Source organism: Phlebotomus argentipes, unplaced genomic scaffold (assembly GCF_947086385.1).
Source record: "Phlebotomus argentipes unplaced genomic scaffold, Phlebotomus argentipes genome assembly contig_5, whole genome shotgun sequence".
NCBI classification, from domain to species: domain Eukaryota; kingdom Metazoa; phylum Arthropoda; class Insecta; order Diptera; family Psychodidae; genus Phlebotomus; species Phlebotomus argentipes.
Genome location: NW_026776165.1, coordinates 6,120,488 through 6,145,572, shown reverse-complemented (window position 1 = coordinate 6,145,572; position 25,085 = coordinate 6,120,488). Strand labels below are relative to the sequence as shown.

Here is a 25,085-nt window from a genome sequence, read left to right as displayed (position 1 = left end):
ATAACAGACTCTGACACTGTTTCTCACAAAAAACTTACATGCTTGTGTAAAAAAAAAATACAGACAAAGAAGAGAAAAAGAACGAGAAAATACCTTAATAATCGCACGCATTGAGGGCAAAAGTCGTACTTCTCGAGGGATTCAAGAACTTAATTCGATGCTTTGTACGTATTTATTTTTTCTGGTTTTCACCACGCGATTTGTATTTACAGAATTAGATCTAGAAGACATAAAAAATTTTTTTTTTTGGGGAAATGCGATAAAGATTACAGTCACTGGGAAGATGAAAACAAGATTGCCGTTCAATGACGGGATAGAATTAATTGCTAAAATGGAAGAAAAGTCATGAACCTTCAAGACACACCCTCAAGACTATTATTTCCCTCTTAGTAGAATCAGGAAAATTATGCGCACGCTTTTGCCAGCAATGCGCGCGCGCAACATACTGAAGAGAAAATTATTATATAAAATTCTACAATAAGAAAAAAAAATATTTAAGTTAAGTATTTCTCCATTAACTCTCATCTCGTCACGGACACTAAAAATTAAGATTGGCAGAAAAGTTCTCTTCATGCTATTTCACTATTCACAAAAATTGATACGCTTTTTTTCTTCTTCTTCGCTCTCTGTATAAATTAAAAATTTTCTTACTTCTTTCTTCAATCATCATCATTATGTTTTCTCTCTCATTAGCGCATTATTTCGATTAATAAGAAATTGCGACACACACAAACATTTGCCCTGTGTGTGTTTTTTTTTTAATTCTTCCACCAGGCAAAATGACGCAGAAATGTCGTAATTTCTTATCAATTAATAATATTTATATAATTATTAATGTTATATATAAATTTTTAATGTATATAGCAACATTCATTCACGATTCTCGCGTATATTTTCAAAATGTATTGATTTTTTCCACCTCACTATCATTGTTTTTTTTCCTCTGTCTCTATATATTTTTTTCTGTTACATAGAACGCTTTTTTTGTTGTGTGATTTTTTCATCTTCTTCTTCTTCCATGAAATCAATTATTCATCTATTTATATATAATTCTTTTATACTTCCTAAATTTTCCTCCACATACGCATTCTTCCTCCTCCTCCTTTTCTCTCTTCTTCCTCACTTCTCCACTTCCTATTCCTATTCATTGTAGTTTAGAGTTTCTGCTCTCATTCGCACTCACTCTCTCTCTTTCTCTTTCTCTCTTCACCTTGGAACTGCTGCTCTTCTACGATGTTTCTCCTCCTCCTCCACCGCAAATAATGCGTCTGTGTCTCTTCTGAATCGTTTTCACACCCTTATTGCTTAACTTTATATACACAATCATGATGTAATTAAATTATTTCTCTCCACACAGTGTTGATTGTTTGTCTTATTTCCTTCATCGTGATTCTCCCAATCAATTCCTTTCCACACTCTCTTCTCTTCTTTCCTTCCCCTTCCTTCCTTATGTTTTCCCAGAAAAACCACCTACGCCATCAGCTTCTTCACTGCAATCATCAAATGTTGATAAAATGTCACGACACGACGACGATGTTATCGCCAAAATACTGTTAAGTGCTATTGTGAATGACTGTTGTTGTGCGATAAATTGGAGTGTGGACCCTGCAAAGAGGTGAATAAATAGAAGAGAGAGAGAGAAAGGTTCCAATTAATTGAATGATATTGCATAACAACAACACAGTGCTCGTGCCGCTTTACTCCTCCACGTGAATGTGTCATCATCCACTTCATTATCAATCGTTATCATCTCACTGTCAGTGGCACATTTATCAATAAATGACTACTCACGGATATTGATGGATATCCTTGCGATATCATATGATGCTGTGGCAATTTTGATCCATCCTCTGCCTTCTCTTCCTCCCTCCTCTTCAGGCAAGCTGCTTTCGGGTTCAGATTTCTCTCTGTTGGCGCAAATAATTTACACCAAAGAATTAGCAAGATAATTCTCAATTCACATTTTAATAACATCAATTGAGAATCGATGATTTCTTTATAGTCTTTTAGTATCATATTCTTTCTTGTTTTGATCCTTCAAAATGTACATCAAGATCACTTCTCTCAATATATCAAATTGCATTTCAATGTAAGATCATATTTTTCTTCACATGAAACCTTTCTTCAAACACAACAATCATCATCAGATTCACATTGCAAATTGCTTATCACATTGGAAATTGATCATATTTTGCATATATTGCAGAAAAGATGAATCTAAAGAGGACAGAATCTCTCGTAACGAGATTCACATTAACTCGTTTAGAGCGATATGACAATGAAACTGTCAACTGTTCTTACTCATTTAATGTAAATTCATCATGACAATTTCCTCACCTCGAACTTGTTGCTCCAGATTCATTATCACTTCTACTGCCATATTGAGAATGCCCAATTTTGTCTGTGGCTTGTCAGATTTCAGGTGTGTCATGCACATTCTCCCCAACTCCTTCAGGGCCTCGTTGATGTCCCGAATCCGTATCCTGAGGAACACACACACACACAACGTAAGTATTAAATTCTCAAACATCAATTACAATTCATTATAGTGGTTGAAAATTTATTTGAATAAAAACAATCAAGCAAAAGTTGTACCTCTAAACTTTACTTACACCAGTTCACAAGTGTATCAAAATATGCTTGCATTCCTTTTATTCAAACAAACAAAACAGCGATTTGTTGCGATCAATCATTGCAAAATGACAGACGAGATCTCTAAATTCCATACAAAATATTTCTTTCCAATCCAAAGAATAAAAGAATTTAAAAAAAAAACCCATCATACAAAACTGACTTCTGACTCGGATGTTCGCGTGAAGAGCTGGAAAGCAAGCATAATTGAAACATCTCTCCCGGATCAGTGCGAGATTAGAGGTAATGTTAAAACATCCTTTTGCTCTCTGTTAACAAGTCTTTCCATTTTTTTTTTCTCTAATTGTTACCTTTCACGAGCATTATTAGCTTGCCGTCTCTCTTTCTCTCTCAACGCCTTGAGACCGGGCTCCTCATCATCTTCATCGGCGCTTGAGCAACTGCGCGAAATTTTACTGTTTTAGTCCAAAAGTTTATTACAATTTATGGTGGCCCAGGTTTTTTCGACAATCGGTTTTGAGATATTTTTGGTTTTTGGTCAAATGTATTTCATAGCCGGTGCCGCAGGAGCCAAATTCACCCATGAAAAGGGAATCACAGAGAGAGAGAGAAAACAAAAAGAAAAAAGATTGTTTAAAAAGGAAGAGAATAAAAAGAGATGAATATGCTGAAGTTTGATTAGATCTTCAATAATGATACAAAAATATCCCCAAATGTCAGAATTGCATTTTTTTCTACATATATATTGTTGCAAGAGAGTAAATAAATGTGTATGCAATTATTTTTCTTCTCATTGTCATGTTGCAAACAAAATCACATCACAGATCACAAAATATATTTACCATCTTAATAAATAGAGTAAAAATCTTCCATATCCTTTCACCAAAACAAACTCACCTCTCTCTAACATTATTAGCTTGTCGACGTTCTTTTTCTCGCACCGCTTTACTGCACGACGGATCAGAATTATCACCTTCATCAGCACTTGAGCAGCTAAGAAAAATAATTGCATACAGAATTTTTTGTCAAGGGATATTTTTCAATATTCAACAATTGTGCTTTGGCACTAATTTATGCAAAGCACACACACACTGTTTTCTTGCATCTTCACTTTCTACGCGTGTGTGTGTTCAATAAAAAAAAGTCATGTAAAACTCACTATCGACGTGGTCTCTTAGCAGAACCCTTTGAAGATCCCTCAATTGAACTGCTACTCGGTTTTGTGTCCGCTTCTGTTGGCTCCTTTCTCTTTTCTACAATGTCAAAGAGAGCACACATTAGTAGATCATCAACTTAAGGAATCTCTAGACAGATTCTTAAGAGATCAAAATTGGTGGTCAACATTCAAAAACACCTCCTCCCTCGAGGCTACAAATATAATTCCGTCTCACCACCAATTCCGCCTCGAGTACAGAAAATGAGTAAAAGTGAATGATTATTACTGGAATTGCCACTTGTGAGTCTTTCTTGCTTTATGCTTCCCGCCATTGGATCGGCTTTTATGTCACTTTGAAGAGATGGCATCAATTGTGTACTTGCAACCGCGGGCGGTGGTCCGCTCCCACTGCCACCCGCCGCCCCAATAAATGCTGGATCCAATCCTGATAATGGCATCGGCAGTTGGGGTTGTTCACAGTGATTTCTCAATACATTTATGGCATCATCTAGTCGCTCCTCCATGCGTGCCCCCTGGAAAGACAACAATTGCATCACTCCACAGCCTTTGCCATCTTTCCTTTCCATTGCGCACAGCAGAAAAAGTCCCGCACACAAACACTTTCCCACCCTCCCTTTGACTTAGAGTGTAATACAGTAAAAATTAAAGAAAAGTATAACAAGAAAAATGGTAAAGAACAACAAAATAATAATAACGTCATCTACTTACATTCGTACTTTCTGAATGGTCTCGCAAAAAAACAATGGCATCATCTAATGGCTGTGTTTCTGGCGGATTAGCCTGTACAACAAAATACGCAGAAGCATGCAAAAAAATATAAAGAAAAATATTGTGGTGGATTAATTGTTAGGCTCAGCACACACTTGAATAGCAGAAGTCATAAATAAAAAAGACCCCCAAAAAAACAACAACAACATCATTAAACATCAAATTATAAATGTAAAAATTAGAATTTTCAGTTGTTAAATTGACAAGTTCTTTTGTGTCCATGTTCACCTCTAATTGCTTATTTATATCACATGTTGTTCTAACATTTAACTACTTCTGAGGGGTTTTCTTTTACTCTTATTTAACTGTTTGCAAAGAATTTCATCAGTTGATCAACACGAAACTTGATTCTGACTTTTCAAAATCCCTCTTCTTGGATTTTGGAACAGTTCAATTTCACACAACACTGCCTTCAGTTATTAGACTCTGTTGCATCCTCAACTTGACCACAATTCGTCTTGAGGTGCGCGCCAATCAACAGCACAAAAAGATGCTCAAGTTGTAAACACAGGTGATTAAGACACAAATTAGATACATCTCATGCCGCACAGCAATCATTTGTCAAGATAATTTGCTCTCTTTTTCCACTGTGTCTCCTCAAAAACTGCGCCACGCGTGTGACAGTGTGCGTGTGTGTGTGGATAAAATGGACCAGCGCGAGAAAAGAACTCATGTTCGACGACTTGGTAAAACATGTGAGAAGGTAAAAAGCACATAATTGAGAGTGAACAGAAAAAAGAAAAGAAGAAAACACTTGGACAACAACAGAGCAACACACATTTTTCAAGAGGAATTGTGAAAATAATGTGATCAAACACGTGAATGTGTGTCTTCTTCTCATTCTTCCTGTGTCGTCGCGCCTCTCTCCTTGTCGCCTTTCATCCGGATCCCAGTGCAAAAGCTAGACAACAATCACACTGAGTCGCAACGTCTCCTCATCATCAACTCACCATGAGTCCCCTGGTCACCAAGTCCGGCGTGTAGGCCCCATTCTGAAGGCCATTGACACTGGGATTCCCGCCAGTGACACTCGCCGTACTGAGAACAGGTGTCAATTGTTGCCAGGACGTTGCACCGCTCGATGCACTGCCCGGCTGGCCGGCAATCACTGGATTCGGTGGTGGATGGAGTGGCGTCTGCGACGTCAGCGGCGGCGGTGAGTTGACAGGAGTGGATGCATTTGAATTTGTATATGCAAGATTCTGATCAGGTGAGTAAATCTGCAAGGAAAGAGAAAAGTCAAACAAACCATCATCATCGACACAATTTCGCAATTCTATCACATCACAAATACACCACATAATCTGCAGTCTCTGTTAAATATCCTGTGTTGTTCAAATGTACAACAATATATTGTGATATTTCCCTCACAAAGATTCAACTGCAAGTCTGTCCAAGTATTTCATAAGACTGAGTGAGTGAATTTACTGCAATTGTGTCGCACTCAATCAATCAATAAACACCTTAACAATGCTCAGAATTATTCATAAACCCACCCAATCAATATGGAATCAATCCTGCATATTAAATGCAGTTAATGGAAAACTTTCTATGCTATCATTTTTTTTGCCTTACATTGTGCGCCGCCTTCCGGACGATGGGATCTCCTGCCTCGAGGACGGGACTGTGCTCTGGATGCGGATGATTGTGTGGAAGAGACAACTGTGGATTGTAGACGGCCTGCGAGGGCCCGGCGCCGCCGCTGCCGCCCCGGAAGGAGCTCATCGGCGGCAGACTCTGCGTCTGCGACAGCTGCCCACCCTCCATGTGGCTCATGTTGGGAGACATGCTGTAGTGATTGCTGCCACTCGCACCCCCATGATGCCCCGCCGGGCTCATGTGCGACGAATTGTGATAGTTGGACGCCGCCGTCTGTGGCGTATAAGCGCCGCAGGAGGACGGAGCGGCGTACCACGAGCTGCTGGCCGTGGAATCGAAGTAGGGCTCCGGCTGGTACAGGGCGCCGACCGCCTTGGGCGATGCATACCGCGTCACACCAACAGGATTCTCGTGGGCAAAGTCATCCGGTCCGTACTGAAATGGCGACAGCGGAGAAAAAGAGAGAGAGAGAGAAAAAAATGAGAAACATCTTGACAATATTATCTCCACTTTTGTCCACCGCGAGCATCAATTGCGACATGCTGCAATTTGGCTGCAATTTCAGCAGGTTTTTCTCCTTTTCTCGTGGCTCTTCTCCACACAATTTAATCACGAAACTCACCATTCCGTTTTCCATTCCGCCGTACGCCGATGATTGGTAACCTTTCTCCGCTCCTGGTGTGTCACAAAACGCACAAGAACACATGAAAGAGAGGCGGAAAAAAATCATTCACGGTGAGATGGAGTCGGGGTAGAGAACATCAACTTAAATACCCAGCATTAAGGGTGGTCGAGCAGAAAGTTCGGCAAGACATTCGGAGAGGGTTTAACGAATTTAATCCGCTTTCTTCTCCTTCTCATATTCGCAACATTTGCATTTTCTTTGTCACTTGTGATATTTTATCACAATAAGATCCCACAAATTGCATGAAATTTCTAAGCAAAGCACAAATTAATGTTCTACCCTTTTCTTAGTCACAATGACCTCGCAATATTTAATTATAGTTAATAAGCTAATATGAAAATTATCCGTTTGTAAAAACCAAAAGATTTCCTTCTTTCCACGTGATTTTCTCTCATTTTCAATTACATTTCAAATTCACAACAAAATCAGAAATGCAACAAGTAAACGATGCTAATTAGACTAATTGTAAGTTAAGAACATTCATTAGAAATTGTGTTAAAAACAGTAATTCTTAGATTTTCATACAACAAGTCAAAGTTCAAATAAAGTCTTTTGCAGAAGAAACTTGCACAAGTTCACACTGATTATTGTGTTATTTGGTTTGTTTCCAAAGGCAGAATTTGCAGAATGATGAATAAGATGCGAGCATACGGCGAATAAGATTCTGTGTCACGATTGCAAATCTGTGTGTTATTTTATACACAAAAACATTCCGCTGACCGAACTTTCCGCTCAACCTCAAGCTGAATTGTTGCATGGAGTAACAATTTTCTTTCTTATTATCCACTTCTTCACGCCAATATCATTATAAATGTATGACAATATAATTTTTCATTCTTTTTCCCTCTCGGATATAAAACAGTGTATGTTCACTTTGTGTCGCCTTTGCTCTCTCTCTCTCTTGGCGTTCGATGCCCAATCAAATCTCTCGCGCTCACTCTCAATTCCACACAACATTATGTGGACGGTCTCTCGGGTACATAATGTACATAATGATACTCTGGCGTATCGACGATATATTATGCACAATAATAATGCCGAGGAGGAAGAGGAGGAAGAGCGAGAGCGCGAGAGGGGGCGGGGGCAGCGAAGCGGGGCACCAAAGGTGAATGTTGTGTGGCCACTTCCTCGTACGCGTTTGCACGGCAATTGTGCGCGCCGTGCATGCGTTTTATGTGTCACTCGGACTCCGGCCCCGGACAGCCCGCGGGGCCGCCGACGGCCGCGGGCGCCACAGCCTCGCGGAGGCTGCAATCCATGTCCGAATACAAAGAAGTCGCAGCCACGCGTCACAAATCACCCAACTTTGCCGCCCGTGCGCCCCTCCTGCGCCCCCCAGCGGTCGCATTTTCGCCCAGGGGCGCCCCCACGCGCCCTCCGGAGCACTCACCATTCTGCTTGTTGGCGATCTTGTTGAAGCAGTTCTGAAAGACCTCGTACAAATGCATTGGCTCATCGTCAGAAGTCGCCATTTTGAGTTTATTTTCTCTTTCCCTTTTTTGCTTTCACACCACACACCAAATACCACGATTTTCCGTGGCGATTTTGTCCACCGCACGCACGTCCACCGTACACTGGATCACACCAAATTGTTCGTGAGAACGTGAATTTTCACACGGTGCACATCACGACACATCTTCTCAGCGCTTTCCACCCCAAAATACGCAATTTATCCGCCAAGTCTGCAAACAAGAACCACAATCACAAAATCAAAGATACGACTACCCGTGGCGCCACGGTGCACACGAGAAACCCACGGCGAGCCCACGAATTATGAGCGGTGGCGCTGTGAGCGGCAAGCATTTGAGTGATTCTCGCAGTCGATTTAAGCGCGCAACAGCTTTATTTCTCAATCACTCCTCATCCCTGTCCAGGGATTCTGTATCACTGGGATTCTCAAGAATGGGCGTAATGCCGTTCTCTAAGTGCTTCAGTGCCACCTGGTTCGTGAGGCTCTCGTAGGGCAGCGGCGGCTCAGTGAGTGGCACAGCACTGAAAGACACTCCTTTGAGCGTCATCTTGGGCGTCTCGTGGATCTTGGCCGCCTCCTCTTTGGCCCTGATAATACCCTCATCCGTTTCCCTCTCTATCCTCTTTGCGTAGGCCCGATTGGAGCGGTACACCTCGAAGGCGCACGCAATGATGATGATGAGGAAGAGAATGGACAGCGTGATGAACACCACCGGCGTCTTCTCCTCCTTCTTCGTTAGCGTCGTGTAGATGGACTTGTACGGAATCTTGATGGGTGGATCCTCTACCCATGTCCTGTCTGTGGCCTGCAAGAAGCCCCAAAGGGTGAGTCATTGTGCACATTTTCATATATACTTCAAGACCTTCAAGAACATGAAGAACAGTTAACCCTCTTCAGGATGTCATGTTGAATTTCTGATCAAGGAAATATTTGAGCAGGATTCTTCACAAGGATATCATCCCCAAAGCCTCGGGTATTACAGGGTGGAACAATGGAACTCACCAGACTGAAATTGAGCGTTGGCTCTGAGATGAGCTTCTGCACGGAGTCAAAGTGGGCATTGCACTGGGCGCTTCGCACACCCTGAGAATTGGTCACTGCAATATTGTCTGCTCCTGTTTTGGTGAAGAGCATGTATTCCTCCAGAGGCTTCATAGAGTCGTTATTGACTTGAATAAGGATATCTGGAAGAAAAAGACAATTCATTGATTGACTGCGCGTAACATTTCATTCACCTTCTGTCGCGATATTGCCATTGATCGTGTGCGTAAGATCAAAGAAAAATGCATTTTCTCCTTGAGAATTGTGCAATTTTCCACGCAGATCAATTGAGAAATTCCTGCATCTTAACTAGACTAACTTCTAGATATTGCATAGTGCAATTAGAGAGCGATACTCACTCGACAGGCATCCACTGTAGCTCTTATAGATGGCAAATCGAGGGTCTGTCGTATTGATGCCACCGATTTGCACCTCATTCACGCCCACATCGTCCGCCGCGGTGCCCGTGAGGGCCATGAGGGTGAAGGGCAGCAGAGGGACATTCTGTCTGTCCACCCACAGCGTCCCGTTGTCCCCGTGCCGCTCGTAGTAGACCGAATGGCGGGCATTGTTGAGGACACTTCGCTCGACTTTCCCCTTCACCGCCACACCTTCGCGATCCTCTTCGAACAGCAGATGCCCATCGGCACTGATGCCCAGCATCAGGTAGTAAGTTCGGTGGTTTTCCGTCTGCAGGAGCAGCATAATGCGACTGGTGCGCCGGAAGTCCTCACTAGAGAACGCCAATTGGAGCTTCACATAGTTCACTTTCCCACTCAATGTGAACTTCCTCTGGATGATTGCTTCTCCGCTGAAGTCGGCGCCCTTCTCTTCACTGCAGAACTCCCCGACGAAGCTTGTGTGCTCACAGTCACAGAAACTCTCCTGCCTGGCGAAGTTCTCTGTGCAAATCCCACCATTCTTGCACGGTTCGGCATCACAGAGAATCTGGCAGTGCGATAGAACGCCTAAAAGAGCGAAAGATGTTATTTGGGATTGATTCGGGCAGTGTGATATGTTTTACCGTGAGATAAATTGGCGTCCACCAAATCCTCAAGATCAATCAAAGTGTCTCCGATCTTCAGGCCACCGACACAGCCCACAAATCCCTGCAGATCCGGCATGTCCTTGTTGGTCTTGAGCAGATTCCTGGAGTCATAGCCACCGATGTTGATCTGGAAGTACTCAGTTGGAGGCGCTGGTGGACGATGTGGCGAGAGAACTTCCATTTCTGGATTCTCCCACGGAGTGTTTGAGTAGTCAGACAGCAGAGAATCTCCTCTGGGAATGGTGACATTCTTATCATTGACATACATGGATATTGTCTCGTCCGTTCGAATGATGGCAACTTGCACACTCTTGCCGGAGTTGAGATTCTCATGGCAAAGTGTGAGATTGACAATCTTTTGACCGCTGTTGAAGAGGAAGTTCACTTCTTCCGAATTGTTGATGTACAGATGAACGAAATTGTTGAAATTGTCGTTGGCGTAGAAAACGAGGGAGAAGTTATCATATGTCCTCAGATTGATGAGGAGATCTTCAGTGAGAATATTCCGCCAAACTTGCTTATCAAGATCCGTTTGCAGACCGCCCACGTAGTTTCGCTTGACGTAGGACTCTCTGTTGAGGAATGTGAGGGCCTTTTCGTTGAGATCTGCAGATTTGGGAGAGATAATAGTGTGTTAGTTGGATTATCACTGCGGATCTTCCGGTTCATACTTACTGGTTTCACAGAATTCGCCAACATGAGCCCAGGGATTGCTGCAGACACACTGAAAGGTGCTCCACAACTCCTTGCAGAAGGCCCCATTCTTGCACGGATTCGGCACACACGATGGCTTGCAGTCTTTGATGATCTCAGACAAGTGGACAGCCATGTAGCTGTAAATGTCGAGGATTTCTCCGTTCACAACCAATCCGCGGAAGCATCCAATCAGTCCTTGCTTGACTGACAACTTCTTCAGCAGATCCGACGTTGCGCCTCCGATGAACATGCTGCCTTCGAAGGGTCCAAACTCCTCTTCGGGCAGCAAATCTACCATTTGATAATCTGTGTTTATCATGAAACGCACGTGATACTCATTGTAATCTATCCAAATCTTGTGCCACTCTCCGCCATTCAGCTTTCTATTGCTGTTAATCACGAGTTCGCGCGTTGTTCCCGTGCTGAGTGTGAAGTTGAACGTTAGTTGATAATCTCCAGTGAGAGCCACCATGAAAGAGGGATAGTTGGGACGAATGGGTGGCTGAAAGAGTAGAATTGCCTTCTCGCCGGTTGTTCTGAATGAGAAGGCAATATCGCCCTTGCGCCAGCCAGGAACTTCGATGTACGATTGAGACGTTGTGAATGTGACAACGTACTTTTGTGTGTTGGTTTCCACACACTCCAGAGGTCCTAGAGTGATTCTTCCCTGCGCCTCCTCGTCCAGGATGTTCTGCTGCAGGAAGAACATGTGTGTTATACCCAGACTCTGAACTTCTGAGTACGTTCCCTCGTCGGAGAACCACTTGCCCTGAATTGAGCTGTCGCAGTTGCAACTCTGGTTGGCATCCTCACAAGTTTTGTTCACTGAACACGGACAGGAGCCTCTTTTCACATTTCCCAGGTAATCGACAGTGTTGTTCTTCGCTGAGGACATGAACCAGGTGGCAGAGTGCAGTTCCAGAGGGGCTTTGTAGCAATCGTACTTGATATGTTGAGTGCAGTAGAGCGAATGGGAGATCAATTCCTGAAGCATCTCAGGTGAAAACTCCCGATAAGTGATGTAGAAACTGAAATCGTTCCACTGAAATGATCTCACATCAACCTGCGATGGTAGATTGTGCTCAACGATGGTTTTGGTGGCATTTTCGAGACTCTGAAAGTCACACTTCACGTGAGCCGGTGGGAATATGCCGTTCCCATCGATGTCTATCAGGTACACATCAGACTTGGTGTAGCCCAGAAGAGCTAACTCTTCGCAAGTCTTGCGGTATTTGGTGAAGTGGCAATTCTTGCCGATATATCCGGTGTTCTTGCAGTCACACGTTATCCTGTCATCCTTGACAATACACCTTCCCCCGTGTTCACAGGTATTTGGGCGTTTGCACGGATCGACGTACTTGCAATTGTCCAGAGTTATCTCGCCCACAACTCTTTCCGTCTTCACGACATATCTGGGCTCGATGGGATAATTGTAGATTTCGAGATCGCGCATGCATCCAACCAAACCAGACGGAGCCGTTCTCAGGCTGCTGCCGAAAACCATCTTGTCGCCAATGTTGAAGGACAAGTTGTACTCTTGCAACATCGTCTGTCGATAATCAACCGTGAAGTTGATAACGCCGTCTCTGTAGGACAATTCAATGGCATGCCAAGCGGATCCACTCTCAATTTTTTGCTTCATCGAGTGCAAGAGTGACGTATTCTTGTTGTCCAGCATTATATCCAGACTGAGTTTGTCATTATTGAGGCGAATCTCCCAGAATCCCGGGCCCTGATCTGTCTCCACTTCACTGTATGCCAGATGAGCGACAGTTCTGGCGCTCTTGAATTCAAATCTAATTGAGATTTCATTCGTGTGATTGATGGGCCACCAAATGTGAGATGTGGCAAAGGGATAAGTCATGGGAATGACCTCAACATCGGCCTCATAGAATTCAGGCTCCAGGATTCCGATGTAGTGCATTTTCGGACTGCCCTTCTTCAGTTCGTACAGTATTGACACGTCATTGTAGAAGACATACTTGAGGGAGCCGGCAAAGTTGTTCTTCGACACAAGTCCCTTCTTCTTGTTCAGCTCAGGACCGCCGCCAAAGTAGATTTCAGGATCGAACAGGAGATTCTGCACAGATCCCGGAATGTCAATGATCTTGTACTGATCATCGAGGATCAAATGGACTTCATGATAATGATGGAGAATGGTGAGATTGTGCCAATAGTGAGAAGTGAGATCGGATCCGAGAACCACACTTATCACACCATCGCCAAAGTCCATCTCCACATAGACTGAGTGGTTTTTGATAGAGGCGCCAATGTATTGATGCTTGAGAGTTTCTCCACTGCCGTAGAATAAGGCAGAGTCGTCAAAGCGTGTCTTGAACATGAGACTTAATCTCGTCAACGGTGAGTGTGTTCGATCCTTCCAATCGTAGATTCTGTAGGATACATAGCTTGATCCTCGAAGGGTTAATACTGTAGCGGCTGCAAAAGACAGTGAGAGGAGAAATTGCACCAAATTCTATTCAAGGAATTCAACTAAGATCTGATATGACGCCAATTGAGTGCTACTTACTGTAAATGTCGCAATGTTCTCCTTCATATTTGGTACCGAAGCAGTCGCAGGATATGTCGTAGTAATGATTGATACACTTTGAATTCAGGAAGCAGAGATTCTCCCTGGTGTGGCACATGTTGAGGCAACCCTCCTTCACATTTTCATGCTTCGTGGCGACTAAGGGTGTGATTGGGAGGAGATCCGAAGCTGCCTTTCCTGAGCTCAACACAATATTCCTGATGCATCCGACAAATGACTCAATAATGTACTTCACACCGTGCAATTTCTCCTCCGAACTCAAACCACCCACGAGAACCACTGAGGGCAAATTTGTCGAGACTCCGTAGTTTGTGTCGTGATTGAGACCCTTCAGATACACCTCTTCCTGATTATTGTCCACTCTGGCGATCAATCTGGCTCCGTGCACATCAATTCTCACCATGACGCTGTGCCATTCGTCGCGATTGAGTCCTTCGCCGACGGTGACGGACGTGGAGTGCTTGCCAAAGACATGAACAACCTTCAGTTGTCCCTTCTCCACGATCACGTACAGTGCGTAGGGATTGAGGCTGATCCCTTCGGGATTCTTCACGTTGTGGTAGACCAGAAGGCCGTGTGGAAGGCGCGTGCGGAATTGGAAGGATATTTCTCTGCACAGGCGCAGCTGGAATGTTTGAATGATGTCACCGTCGAGTTGAATGAAGGTGTTGTTCTGGGCGAAGAGGAAGGTTTTCTCATGGCCAGACTCCTCGAAAGTCAAGTCAGATCCTCTAAATTCATACGGAAGCCCAGTTTTTCCGCTAAATGTTGGCGTTGTTGTAACAATTTGGTCATTTCTCGTTGATTCCTCTGCCGAATTGGGCGTTGTCTGTTGTCCAATGTGAACTATACTCGCATTAACCACCTCAATGTGCACATTGTGATCCGGACTCTGTTCCGCAATCGACAATTCAATGAGGCCCAAGATGATAAACAGGCCAAAAAGCTTCATCTTAATGTGCGCAATTTCACGTAAAACCAGCAACGTTCTGTGGAAGTAGAATTCAATTGAAAAGATCATTAGTGGATATAATTTGAACAGCACACGAACAAATATGACTTTAATAGCGATGAAATGCATTTATAGTGGAATTGTCGCGGACAAACAAAGGTACATTCCAGCTTGCGTGTGTTGTCTGGTTGAATTTGTTATCAGCAAATAGCGAGATCGAGATAATTAAGAAAGATGTTTCTCCAATTGAATGTCAGAAATTTCAGCTTTGACGCAAATTTATTATTTATCTCCCTATTTATTCTGTATGGTAAAAAATCATAGAGCGGCGATGGAATAATTGATGACTATTAGTATTAACAATTAATACGATGATGATAGTGTGGGAATAATTCTGAAGGCATTGTGTGATTATTATTGTATTGTCAGCATCGATATAGAGTTGTTGTGATTCTGCAATCACGAGTAAAATTCACAAGTTTGTGACAATTTGTACAATAAATGGTGCTCTGCATATGACAAATTATGCTCATTAGCACTTTTTGATAAGTCAATAATGGCTTTTTTTGCGTGACAATTTCAATGACTAAAAATGCCTTTAAATCATTTATTATTGACATGAGAGTGAAATGATTGTGATTATGAATAATAGTAAAACTTGTGATCCTGGATTAACCCTCTTCTGGTCCACTTCAAATATACATAATATTGAAATATCTTGATGCACGAGAGAGGAAACGCATTTGCGTTAGAAAAGACGATTTGCTGTGGACAAAAAAGGAATGAAAGTGTGAGAAAGAAGGCGAAGATGTGATAAATTCTCATCTCGTGCAAACTCATTCATCATCATTGAACGGCGACAAGCATGTGATTCTCTCTCTCACTCTCTCTCTCAGATAAACTTAATCAAATCAGCCGGCAGAGAAGAACACTTTCTCTCCGTAGATCGTATTTGCACTCCCTCGCGCGGTGGTCAATTGAATGAGAGTCGCGAGAGCCATATGATAGCACACAACTGTCTCTCTCTCTTATCAATCGCGCTGTGTGTGCAGTTTTTGGACTGGAGTTTGACGGAGAGGAGGATAAATTGTGGGTGTGAGCGAGAGAGGGAGAGAATGGCCAATAATTGTAATCACGCGTTTAATGATGCTGCGCCTGAGTGTGTGTGCGCTGTGGCCTTTTAATCTTAAGTGTGGGGGCCTCCCTAAATAAGATGTGTGCGCAATGAGACATGATAATTATCTCGCTTGCGCTTTTATCTCATCGCCGTTGTCTGATGGGCAACTTCGTGAGCTGGCGGCGAGAGGAGAAACACTGTGAAGCTCTTCTTATCACATGAGAAGCGGGGGAGGGGAGAGAGCACATATGTTTCAATATTGTGTGTAGTTACGTGTGTGAGGAGGAAGAAAATGAAATTGTGCCTAATTTAATTTGCAATGACGGAGAGAGAGAAAAAAAGTGCCACAAGTTCTGGGATCTGGGGAAGAGGAAGAGGTGCGAAAGGAAGGAGGGCGAATTTAATTTATAGCTGGAGATGAGACTCGTGAGATTGGGTTTTTCTCTTATCTCACTGACTACCTCATGTTCTCGCTGATCAGAATGACAAAATAAGTATAGAAAAACCGATACTTACACATGCCTAAATATGTGGTGAGACACCTTTTTTTGTCCTCCAGAGCGCACAAATATATTGAGATAATTTATCACACTTTTCCTCTCGCCACAGTGGCGAATATGCGGTGTTGCTGATCGGCGAGAGGTGGTGTTCTGGAGGGTGGAAAAGACCCTCTGGCGAGGGTGTTTGCACACTTGAATCACCACAGCACTCTTCAACCACCAGAGATTATATAATCCACAGTGCGTTTAAGCAATGAACTTGCAAGTGAGACAGCGAAGTGAACTGAGAGAGCTCAGCAAATAATCCACAGAAAAGCCTGTGTACTGGAGAGATCACCAGAGCTTTATATGATGGTGGAGGGCATAGCGAATTAGAATGCGCGCGCGAGAGCGAGATGTGTGTAAAGCCTCCCCAGAGCAGTTCTCACTCCCAGACGAAATCTCTCTCGGCGATATGAGGTGCGTTTTCACTCGTGCACAACACGACACAAACTGATCGTGATTAGCAATAAAGAATGCGCGGTCTGGAGCACGACGCGGCTCTGTGATAATGTGTGTGGGATGATGATAAGTGGTGGAGAGAGAGAAAGAGACTCTCATCCTCGGTGATCTCCAGCGGCGCTGTTCCCATTCGTGCGGCCGTAGACAAAACACCAACGGCAATAACATTTTATTTAACACTTATACTTCTGTTTACCAACAACATAAGTGACCATTCACACTTGTTTGATCGTCTTGAGAGCATCGCTGAGGATGGCTTTTCGATTGAGGTGCATTTCGCACGGTTTCGGAGCTGAGAAGAGAGTAGATGAGAGATCGCGATTCAAATAAATCTAATTAATAATTATAGTTACTATAATTGTTCAATTTTATCAGCAATCTTGCGATTACTTTGATAGCAACTCTGCTTCACTTTTTTTGAGTCTCTCAGAAGCCTTTTGATCTCTCCTGGATTCAAGCCGGAGCGTTGAGAGCTCTTGTGGAAAATGGGGGCAATACTGAGCACGGTATCTTGGAGAGATAAGTGAGTGGTATTGTCCAGGTTGATCCTTCGATACACAGATTTTATTGGACTTTTAAATTATGTGTGATAACTTGGCGATAACGCGTTGTTTTCTTCCTGATTGCGATTGTACGTTGTGCACAGAAGAGGCTTTGCACTTTCTGGCGCTTTTGAGTTGTGGTTCACGTGTGCCTTAGGGCTGCAGATATCCGGGCAGCTTCATTCGCATGAAGATCCACGTGGTGAAGAAGGAGACGAGGATAAAGATGAAGCCCATGGCCGTGAGGAGGATTCTGTTGAGCTTCTGCTTCCCTGGCGTGTGTGTCTGGTCCATTATGATGAATCCTAGGCCGCCAATGGTGAAGAGGAAGCTGCTGGCCAGTCCCTCCATGATGTACTGCCCATTGACGCGATAGGGCATAAATGCCACCGGCCGCGAGTGGCCGTGCTCATCGGTGGTGGAGCCCACACTCGGGGGCTCGACGATGACATCGTAGATGATGCCTGGGAGAGGACAAATTGGCCAAAATTAATGGGATGTGGCGTGGACTGAGAGGGTGGGACAACTCACCTCCGGTCACGAGGAAGTACGACAAGAGCACAAGTGAGAAGACTGTGATGCTGCTCGGCTGCTGGAACCACGATGGTCTCTTGAGGCGCAAGTTGGGGGCTTCGAGGACCACGAATGGAAGGCTGTACAGTGTTTCTAGCATGATAAATAAGCCAAGATATTTGTGCGATAAACTCGAACCGGCGGTGATGACGTTGCGCGATGAAAACAAACCACAGTTGGCAGCACTGAGCCGAAGCCGGTTTGGGCTGCGTATCTGTATTGTCGTCAGTTTGTTTATAGTTTCTGTGCATATAAGGAGAAAAGAGAGAAAATTTGTGATATTTCACCCTTGATTTCACCTGCTTAACCATGTCAATGTCCAAAGAACTCACCACTGACGCCCTCCCGAAAGCCTCGGCTCGTTTGTCAGTGGAGAACATATCTCTGGAGGATCTGGATATGTTGGAGAGAGATTTGCTCTTCTTGGAAAAGGTGAGTCACTTTTCGTATGTTCTTCCAGACGCAAAGGGTGATATTTCGAAGTATTTTGCAGGTTTCTGTGTGTTTCCTGTTGTGCCACGAGATTCGGGATGCATCTTTTGTTTTGCAGCAGCTTATGGTCGCTTTCCGGGTGTTGAAAGGCAATATTGTGAGTGGCACTCGAAGAAAACCTCACGACACCACGATAATCTCTTCCTGGGCCAGAAGTCAACTGGAATACAAGTGGAAAGAGCATTTGGTGGAGGCTCTGGCCATTGTCAAGTGCAACAGAGTGCTTCAGAAGTTAGGATTTGATCTGCAAGACCTTCGAGAGACTTACCATCCTCTGATTGATGAGTTCTGCGTCCATGTTCATCCAATTCTCAAGATTCTCTTCCGCATGTGTGAAAAACTGTCTTCGGCTGAGGGTCTGAAGATGATCCACCACATGAGGAGGAAGTATGACGATTGTGGGGAGTTTGGCGTGGACTCACATAAGTATTTGGAGCTGTATTTGCTGAATTGGCTGCAAAGCAGCAAAGGAATCATCTCGATTGGGGATGCAAAAGGTGCTGGAGCGCATTTTGAGCAGCTTCTGGCATTTCTCAAGGAGAATGAAATGGATGAGTTCTACGAGAAGCTCAAGAGATTCACCACAATTGCCTCGGATGCCAACATTGAGGAGAAAATCACTGGAAAAATGACGAGAAGGTGTGAAGAAATGACCATTTCCAGTGATTCCTTCCAAATCGACACTCAGAACATGGGATATGCGCTGATATTGAATCAGTCGGTATTTTATCGTGAGGAAAACAGGAAAGAAGACTACTTGTTCCTCACGGGTGACCTGGAGACGCGTTACGGGACGGAAAAGGACGTGGAGAGTCTCGAAAAGACTTTGAGTGCCTTCAAATTCACAGTAATTGTGAAGAATAACCTGAAAGACAATGAAATCCTGGCCACGATTCGAGAGTATGTTGACAAAACCACCAGCAAACACTCTTCTCTGATCGTTGTGCTTCTCTCGCATGGCTTTGAGGGCGCAATTTATGGGGCCAACAGCATTCCAGTGGAAATTCGCACGGTGAAGAACATTCTGTGCACAGAGAAGCTGAGGAACAAGCCCAAGGTCCTCATCATCCAGGCGTGTCAGAGCAATGAGGGCTTCACACAGGGGCGCCTTGTCAGCGACGCCCCGTCCAGGTTCTCGAATCTCCTGACCGCGTGGTCAACAGTCGAGGGCCACTTGTCCATGCGACACACAAAACAGGGCACGTGGTACATCCAGACACTGTGCGCGAAGATCCTCGAGTTGCACACGAGCGAACACTTGCAGGACATTCTCACGCGCGTGGCGAACGATGTGAGCGCCAAAAAAGGCGATGACGGCGAAAGAATGGTGCCAAAGATTGACTCTACGCTGCAGAAGAAGCTCTTCTTGCCGCCACTCAATTTGTGATTGATTGCCTTGCAATGATCAATTTATTTGATAAGAAAAACCAAGTTTAATTAAATCACTTTGGATTCCACACGACAGAGCCGAGTTTTTGATTTATTTCCGCCAGAATGATCGATGCGATTTTCTGCTTCTCCTCAGACAGCCTGGAAAGAAGGGAGAAAGAAGAGGCTTTTATCTATTATTGCTGACATGTGAGATAAGATTAAGGCGGGATTCTTGTTTGGGAAACTATCTCGATATACTTTGTTCATAGAGCAGCGGGGCTTTAATTTAACTTGACTCCGAAACTGCCCAGACAATTCGAACCCCCTTTTGCTGACCACCAGTGATTTGATTTGCTGAAGATACTCACTGTGAAATGGCATCGCTTCCAGATTCCTCCTCCTCCTTCTTCGTCTTCCTTCTGGGGCCCCTCAATCGGCCACCCTTGGGACCCTTGCCGATCGGTTCAATGGGATACTTGGTGCTGTTCTTCCTCTTGTTCCTCTTCCGCTTGTTCTCGAACTTGGAGGGATCGTAGAATTGGGGCTTCTCTCTGCGAACTCTGCCAGTCCTTCTCTTCTGACCGTCACCTTCCTCGCCAATCTTCTGTGAATTCCGGCGAGCACGCGCGTTGAAGAACGAGTGTCCACATTTGCAACTCTTGCACGCCACGGCCACTTGCAATTTGCATGCTGGACAGGCTTTTTTGATCATTGCTTCAGTGGATCTTCTGCTGTGTTTTGACTTGGTTTTGACACTCCGCGGAGCATTGAAAATACGCTTGAAGTTAGTCGCTGAGCGCGAGTTCCAGTGTCGGTATGGCAGCGCGTGTGCATGGCAACGATTGGCGCGTAAACAAGTGAGCGCGAGGCTGGAAGGATGGATTTTGAGAAGCACTTCCACTTGAGTGTTTTCGGGCAGCTGGAGAGTGTCTTCCTGCCGCTGGGATGTGATAGTAAAGCTGTGTACTGTAGGTATGAGATTCTGGCCGGTCCTGACTGGGAATTGGTGTCTGGAGCGAGGACTGGAATAACGCAGAGTTGTTCAGCTTCGAGACAACGATTCCAGGAGATCTCCTTCAACATGCCACTGGAGTTTACGTACAAATCCACTAATCCCTTTGGATGTGAGTGAATTACCCAAATTTACGGTGTATAAGTGAGCTAATTCTCAGATTATCTTGACTTCCAGGGCCTCAAATTGTCGTCAGTTTCTGGGGAAGTAATTTGTGGGGCACAGAAGTCTGTCGAGGCTACGCCAGGCTACACATTCCGCTGCCAGAGAGGGGGAAACACCGGAAGATTCAGGCTCCGATTGTCACGCCAAAACCCATGGACTTGTGCACCCAAATCATGGCATGGATCACAGATTGGGCGCCTGAATTGCGGGATCCCTCGGTCCTGGCGAGTGGGAATCGCACAAAGGGCATCCACACAGAGTCCTATGGTCACCTCCAGGCATCCTTCGACGTGCTGACGCGCGGCAGCGAAGCTCTGCACTTGGAGTGGAGTTGCCATTGAAAATACATTGGCCCAATTATTCACTGTTTGCCTTATCATTGTCACCTTGCCATCAATCACTATCAGGAATCTTGTTCGGCTGAATTCCTTCCGTGTGACGATTATCGAGTGGTCAGTTGGGGAAGGGAAGTGCTCGGAGTCATTCCGTGTGGGTTCATAGTCGAGAAATGGCGGAAGTTGTGGCTGTTTTGCTCCTCATCATATTCTCAGTAAGTTTCTCTCTCTCTGTCTTATCCCACTTCTGATTTATCGCAATAAATTGCCTCCTCGAAGGTGACTCTCGTGATGACTTGGCAACTGAGCCAGATCAGACCGTTCGAGACGAATCTGTGCGAGGATCGCCAAACGGAGGGCATCATCTGCTACAGTTGCAGTGTCGTTGCGGTATGCGTGCCAGTTGATGGGGAGTGGCTCACGATTCCAATTGAGGAGTGTGACACGGGTGGCGGCTTCTTCTGCAACGTGAACGCCGGCTCGTGCTCAAATGCCTCGGGACCGTGCAATCCAATTGGCCACGAGAGGAACTTCGTCTGCACTTCGGCCGGTATCTTTCCTGATCCTTACGACTGCCAGGTCTACCACATGTGCTACCAAAGTGGCAACAGTTTCGGCGCAATCAATGTGGAGTGCGGTGGGAATTATGCATACTCGGTGGAAACTGGTGACTGCTCCATCACAATCGATCATCACGTGTGTCGAGAGCACCAGTATCGGTGTGAGAATGTAGGCGATCGGGCACCGTGGCCGGGGAATCCCAATATCTTCTACGTGTGCAAGGCGGAGACACGCGAAGACGGCCAGAGAGTGCTCTATCCAGGACTCTATCGTTGCGGAGCTTCTGAACACTTCATCAACAACGAGTGTCGTCAGATCACTGGAGGAGATCAGTCAACTCTTCCGCCGGGCAATGATTGCATTGCTCAGGGAATGTTCGTCAACTCCCTGGACTGCACGTCATATCTGCTGTGCGATCATGAGTTGAATTTACACGTGATTCAGTGTCCGGAAGAATCATTCTTCAATCCCGTCAACATGGCGTGCGAGCGAGGAAATTGCACTAATTGAAAGATAATTTTATTTGATAGTTTGATCAAATCACTCCACTGTAAATTTCTTCTTCGGATTTAATTATGAGAAATTATGGAATTATAAACATTATACAAATAAATAATAACATAATGATAGATTTAGATTTGAATTGTATTGAAACGATTGAAACATTATTGAAACTTGATAGAAATACAAGATTTCTAATGCTTTTGTGGGGCGTTTTAGTGTGGGTCGGTTCAGCTGGGATGTGACGTCACTTGTCATAACAATTTAGAATATTGTGAAATAAGTGCGCAGGAAGCAAATTTCCTCCTGAAACCGCAGAGAATTCAGTGTAAAAGTGTGAAAAGTAGAAAGATACAGAAGATGCCGTCGAAGAAGAAGAACACAAAGGCCGTGGTGAACGAGTTCGACGAGGATTATCGCAAGAAAAGAGAGAGGAACAATCAGGCAGTGAAGAAGAGTCGCGAGAAGACCAAGCAAAACACCATTGAGACTCACAAGCGAGTGGAGAATCTGCGGGTGGAGAACAGAGTGCTGGAGAATGAGATTGTCAACTTGAAGAAGAAGCTGAAGCTGCTCAAGGAGCTCTTCATCGCCCAGGCCAGAGCCAAGAACAACAACAACGTGAATCTGAAGGAATTGCTCAGCAGTGACGATGACAGTGACGAAGAGTGAATTCCCGGAAGGACGAAAGGATTGTCTTAGGCTTAAGATTGTAAATTAACACTTTGTGGAAATCATTAAATTCATACGTTCATTAAATCTGGGAAGTTTTTGGTGTCATTTGAGTCAATTTCTCGAAGGGTTTTTAGCATTTTTCAGCAATTCTATCTCAAAGCAATATTACATATGATGACGAATGGAAGTGATTCTAACAAATAAGGCAAGATTCGAGGAGCAAATCCAGATCCTTGGTCACGGTCACCCATAAGATCGTCCTTGCATGAAAACATGAAATTTATGTAAATATCTCCAATGCGACGACTGCGCCCCTGGTGAGGAATTGTGGTAAACCATAGCTGTCAGGGCGAATTGCACAATTCCGCAGAAAATCCAGGTAATTCCTTCATTTTTCAATGAATATCTTTGAAAATTATTGATACTACAGATTTACTGATCAGTAACACGTATTCTGCACATTGTGTGCTTTCAGCTGCATTATGTTTGCGGCTGTTCCTGTCGCCGCCTCGCCTGGGAGTCCTGCACAGAGTGAGACTCCCAAAGTGGACAAACTCTCCTCGCCACTGATCTGCAAACCATCTGAACTGCCACTCTACGAGTCCCTTCATGACCAAGTCAAGTAATATGATCGAGAATGTATCTAAATCACGTGTAGATTCACAGATTTTGTTTGCAGAAAGGAGCCTTGCAAGCATCCGGAAGGTTCTTCCACTTCTTACAAGTCCGATATTGAGTCTGTGATCCGGGCAGTGCGCGTGGAGGCTTGTCAGGCTGTCCGTGTGGTGAGTGACAACAAGAAGCAGTTCGCCGATGCTTATGAGCACGCCAAGGATCAGACAATCTTCATCCGGAACTACTTGAACGAGGAGCAGAACACCATCCCAAGGATTGGAGCTGTGGCCATTGGTGGACTGACTGGATTCATCTTTGGTCTGCGCGGAGGCATCTTCCGGCGTCTGTTCTATGGCTCGATCGGCGCTGGAGCCATTGCCGCCGTCTGCTATCCCAAGGAGGCTGAGAAGGTGACCCAGGAAGCCCTGACGGAGGCGAAGAAGTACTCTACCATTGCTGTGAACTTCATCTATGGCGTGAAACCGGGAGATGAGCAGATAAGTCTGCCCAAGATCCCCACGAGTGTGGATGAGGTGAAAGAGAGCCTGTCAGGTCTGGCCAGTTCAGCGTGGAAGGCAGTTTTCCCCGAGAAGTGAGCCTTCGGAAGAGATGAAATTGTAAATTTGTAGTCAATGAAGCGCCGTGTATGCGAATAAGTGGTGTTTTATTAGGTAATTTGCCAAATATTCAATTTATTTGTGATTTTATTTATGGGATTAATGCTCTGTAGCAAAGGTAGAAAGTTTGCCGGCAATGGGCATAAGCAGAGTGGCGCAGTGGAAGCGTGCTGGGCCCATAACCCAGAGGTCCGTAGATCGAAACTACGCTCTGCTAATTTTTATACTCACTTTCTTTTCATCCTTTTATTATGGGATTTTTTATGAAAATCATGAATTAATCATCTATAAAATGCCAAATGTAAAAAGGATTCGTATTTTGGGAGAGCCTAATATAATGAAAGTCATTTTAAGCCCTACGTCAGTGGCGTAGAGATGATATGAATATGATTTATAAATATATCTGTCGGAGGTAATTTGTCTACTTGAATTGTTTGAAGTATCTGACGATTTAGTGTTGATTGGAAGAAAATAATCTGAATTAAATTGTCCTTAATGTACCATAAAAGTACTTACAAATGCAAACTACGCCACTGTGTCGAAAGACGAGACACAAACCGACTTTCGGAGAGTTTTCCGGATGCATTCTGAGAATAGTCACGGCATGAGGAAATCATAAAACCATCTCAAATGGCCGAAATAAGCATAAAATTCACTTGAAACATACTCAAACATTTAAAGAATCTCATTAGAATATATTATATGTCGTTTGGATGTGATGCAATCGCTGTGAAATTCGTTAAAAGTGACTTTGGTGTGAAATGAAGTCGTATAATGATGAGTATGACATTTGCTCAGGAGCACTCAAGAGCAGAGTGGCGCAGTGGAAGCGTGCTGGGCCCATAACCCAGAGGTCCGTAGATCGAAACTACGCTCTGCTAATTCTTTTTTTTTCCTGCCACAGATATTTTTTGCACACTCTGCAACA

The 25,085-nt window shown here is 44.3% G+C and overlaps 9 protein-coding genes and 2 non-coding genes across 15 annotated transcripts; 7 read left to right on the top strand and 4 right to left on the bottom strand.

Annotated features, from left to right (window-relative positions):
* Positions 1-1,439: 1,439 nt before the first annotated feature.
* Positions 1,440-8,550, bottom strand: LOC132256156 (protein daughterless). Of its 5 annotated transcripts, none has more exons than XM_059752390.1 (12): positions 8,212-8,550; positions 6,759-6,811; positions 6,113-6,571; positions 5,488-5,757; positions 4,478-4,549; positions 4,035-4,281; positions 3,752-3,845; positions 3,490-3,585; positions 2,943-3,047; positions 2,338-2,483; positions 1,792-1,907; positions 1,440-1,605 (listed from the first exon to the last, which is right to left on the bottom strand). In XM_059752390.1, the coding sequence occupies exons 1-12, from the start codon at positions 8,291-8,293 to the stop codon at positions 1,561-1,563; spliced, it is 1,785 nt and encodes a 594-aa protein (XP_059608373.1). In that variant the 5' UTR covers positions 8,294-8,550; the 3' UTR covers positions 1,440-1,560. The 5 variants fall into 5 exon arrangements, with proteins under 5 accessions (XP_059608373.1, XP_059608374.1, XP_059608377.1 ...); XM_059752391.1 differs by having other exon boundaries at positions 2,943-3,032; XM_059752394.1 differs by lacking the exon at positions 2,943-3,047.
* Positions 8,551-8,641: 91 nt separating this feature from the next.
* On the bottom strand, positions 8,642-16,322 carry LOC132256153 (axotactin). Its single transcript, XM_059752361.1, has 7 exons — positions 16,214-16,322; positions 13,608-14,617; positions 11,057-13,516; positions 10,358-10,987; positions 9,693-10,301; positions 9,295-9,476; positions 8,642-9,097 (listed from the first exon to the last, which is right to left on the bottom strand). The coding sequence occupies exons 2-7, from the start codon at positions 14,578-14,580 to the stop codon at positions 8,675-8,677; spliced, it is 5,277 nt and encodes a 1,758-aa protein (XP_059608344.1). The 5' UTR covers positions 14,581-14,617; positions 16,214-16,322; the 3' UTR covers positions 8,642-8,674.
* A 918-nt stretch (positions 16,323-17,240) lies between these two features.
* LOC132256166 (putative oligosaccharyltransferase complex subunit CG9662) lies at positions 17,241-17,940 on the bottom strand. Its single transcript, XM_059752406.1, has 2 exons — positions 17,772-17,940; positions 17,241-17,704 (listed from the first exon to the last, which is right to left on the bottom strand). Exons 1-2 carry the CDS (start codon positions 17,911-17,913, stop codon positions 17,394-17,396), a joined length of 453 nt encoding a protein of 150 aa, XP_059608389.1. The 5' UTR covers positions 17,914-17,940; the 3' UTR covers positions 17,241-17,393.
* Positions 17,941-18,072: 132 nt separating this feature from the next.
* LOC132256159 (caspase-8) lies at positions 18,073-19,692 on the top strand. Its single transcript, XM_059752396.1, has 2 exons — positions 18,073-18,245; positions 18,307-19,692. The coding sequence occupies exons 1-2, from the start codon at positions 18,123-18,125 to the stop codon at positions 19,690-19,692; spliced, it is 1,509 nt and encodes a 502-aa protein (XP_059608379.1). The 5' UTR covers positions 18,073-18,122.
* On the bottom strand, positions 19,648-20,462 carry LOC132256168 (UPF0547 protein C16orf87 homolog). Its single transcript, XM_059752409.1, has 2 exons — positions 20,045-20,462; positions 19,648-19,835 (listed from the first exon to the last, which is right to left on the bottom strand). The coding sequence occupies exons 1-2, from the start codon at positions 20,386-20,388 to the stop codon at positions 19,748-19,750; spliced, it is 432 nt and encodes a 143-aa protein (XP_059608392.1). The 5' UTR covers positions 20,389-20,462; the 3' UTR covers positions 19,648-19,747.
* An 88-nt stretch (positions 20,463-20,550) lies between these two features.
* Positions 20,551-21,288, top strand: LOC132256165 (B9 domain-containing protein 1). The gene is made up of 2 exons (XM_059752405.1): positions 20,551-20,800; positions 20,866-21,288. Exons 1-2 carry the CDS (start codon positions 20,554-20,556, stop codon positions 21,192-21,194), a joined length of 576 nt encoding a protein of 191 aa, XP_059608388.1. The 5' UTR covers positions 20,551-20,553; the 3' UTR covers positions 21,195-21,288.
* A 73-nt stretch (positions 21,289-21,361) lies between these two features.
* Positions 21,362-22,593, top strand: LOC132255879 (uncharacterized). Its single transcript, XM_059752050.1, has 2 exons — positions 21,362-21,403; positions 21,468-22,593. The coding sequence occupies exons 1-2, from the start codon at positions 21,362-21,364 to the stop codon at positions 22,257-22,259; spliced, it is 834 nt and encodes a 277-aa protein (XP_059608033.1). The 3' UTR covers positions 22,260-22,593.
* On the top strand, positions 22,498-23,009 carry LOC132256167 (CCAAT/enhancer-binding protein homolog 2-like). The gene has a single exon (XM_059752407.1). It carries the CDS (start codon positions 22,611-22,613, stop codon positions 22,920-22,922), a length of 312 nt encoding a protein of 103 aa, XP_059608390.1. The 5' UTR covers positions 22,498-22,610; the 3' UTR covers positions 22,923-23,009.
* A 224-nt stretch (positions 23,010-23,233) lies between these two features.
* Positions 23,234-24,190, top strand: LOC132256164 (MICOS complex subunit Mic27). Its single transcript, XM_059752404.1, has 3 exons — positions 23,234-23,304; positions 23,401-23,547; positions 23,605-24,190. Exons 2-3 carry the CDS (start codon positions 23,408-23,410, stop codon positions 24,134-24,136), a joined length of 672 nt encoding a protein of 223 aa, XP_059608387.1. The 5' UTR covers positions 23,234-23,304; positions 23,401-23,407; the 3' UTR covers positions 24,137-24,190.
* Positions 24,191-24,302: 112 nt separating this feature from the next.
* On the top strand, positions 24,303-24,374 carry Trnam-cau (transfer RNA methionine (anticodon CAU)). Its single transcript has one exon. It is a non-coding gene; the product is annotated as a tRNA-Met (tRNA).
* A 592-nt stretch (positions 24,375-24,966) lies between these two features.
* Trnam-cau (transfer RNA methionine (anticodon CAU)) lies at positions 24,967-25,038 on the top strand. The gene has a single exon. It is a non-coding gene; the product is annotated as a tRNA-Met (tRNA).
* The last annotated feature ends 47 nt before the right edge of the window (positions 25,039-25,085 follow it).

Coding starts and splice junctions, on each gene's coding strand:
- LOC132256159 (XM_059752396.1), top strand. CDS start 18,123: ATGTCAATGTCCAAAGAACTCACCACTGACGCCCTCCCGAAAGCCTCG. Junction 18,246..18,306: donor ATTTGCTCTTCTTGGAAAAG/GTGAGTCACTTT, acceptor AGTATTTTGCAG/GTTTCTGTGTGTTTCCTGTT.
- LOC132256165 (XM_059752405.1), top strand. CDS start 20,554: ATGGATTTTGAGAAGCACTTCCACTTGAGTGTTTTCGGGCAGCTGGAG. Junction 20,801..20,865: donor ATCCACTAATCCCTTTGGAT/GTGAGTGAATTA, acceptor CTTGACTTCCAG/GGCCTCAAATTGTCGTCAGT.
- LOC132255879 (XM_059752050.1), top strand. CDS start 21,362: ATGGCGGAAGTTGTGGCTGTTTTGCTCCTCATCATATTCTCA. Junction 21,404..21,467: donor TGCTCCTCATCATATTCTCA/GTAAGTTTCTCT, acceptor GCCTCCTCGAAG/GTGACTCTCGTGATGACTTG.
- LOC132256167 (XM_059752407.1), top strand. CDS start 22,611: ATGCCGTCGAAGAAGAAGAACACAAAGGCCGTGGTGAACGAGTTCGAC.
- LOC132256168 (XM_059752409.1), bottom strand. CDS start 20,388: ATGATCAAAAAAGCCTGTCCAGCATGCAAATTGCAAGTGGCCGTGGCG. Junction 19,836..20,044: donor GGAAGCGATGCCATTTCACA/GTGAGTATCTTC, acceptor CCTTCTTTCCAG/GCTGTCTGAGGAGAAGCAGA.
- LOC132256164 (XM_059752404.1), top strand. CDS start 23,408: ATGTTTGCGGCTGTTCCTGTCGCCGCCTCGCCTGGGAGTCCTGCACAG. Junction 23,548..23,604: donor TCCCTTCATGACCAAGTCAA/GTAATATGATCG, acceptor TTTTGTTTGCAG/AAAGGAGCCTTGCAAGCATC.
- LOC132256153 (XM_059752361.1), bottom strand. CDS start 14,580: ATGAAGCTTTTTGGCCTGTTTATCATCTTGGGCCTCATTGAATTGTCG. Junction 10,988..11,056: donor TGGCGAATTCTGTGAAACCA/GTAAGTATGAAC, acceptor CCAAATCTGCAG/ATCTCAACGAAAAGGCCCTC. Junction 9,098..9,294: donor CAACGCTCAATTTCAGTCTG/GTGAGTTCCATT, acceptor GGCTTCTTGCAG/GCCACAGACAGGACATGGGT.
- LOC132256156 (XM_059752390.1), bottom strand. CDS start 8,293: ATGGCGACTTCTGACGATGAGCCAATGCATTTGTACGAGGTCTTTCAG. Junction 5,758..6,112: donor TCCGGAAGGCGGCGCACAAT/GTAAGGCAAAAA, acceptor CTTTCCTTGCAG/ATTTACTCACCTGATCAGAA. Junction 3,586..3,751: donor GCTAAGAGACCACGTCGATA/GTGAGTTTTACA, acceptor TATTTTTCTTAG/CTGCTCAAGTGCTGATGAAG.
- LOC132256166 (XM_059752406.1), bottom strand. CDS start 17,913: ATGCTAGAAACACTGTACAGCCTTCCATTCGTGGTCCTCGAAGCCCCC. Junction 17,705..17,771: donor GTACTTCCTCGTGACCGGAG/GTGAGTTGTCCC, acceptor GTCCTCTCCCAG/GCATCATCTACGATGTCATC.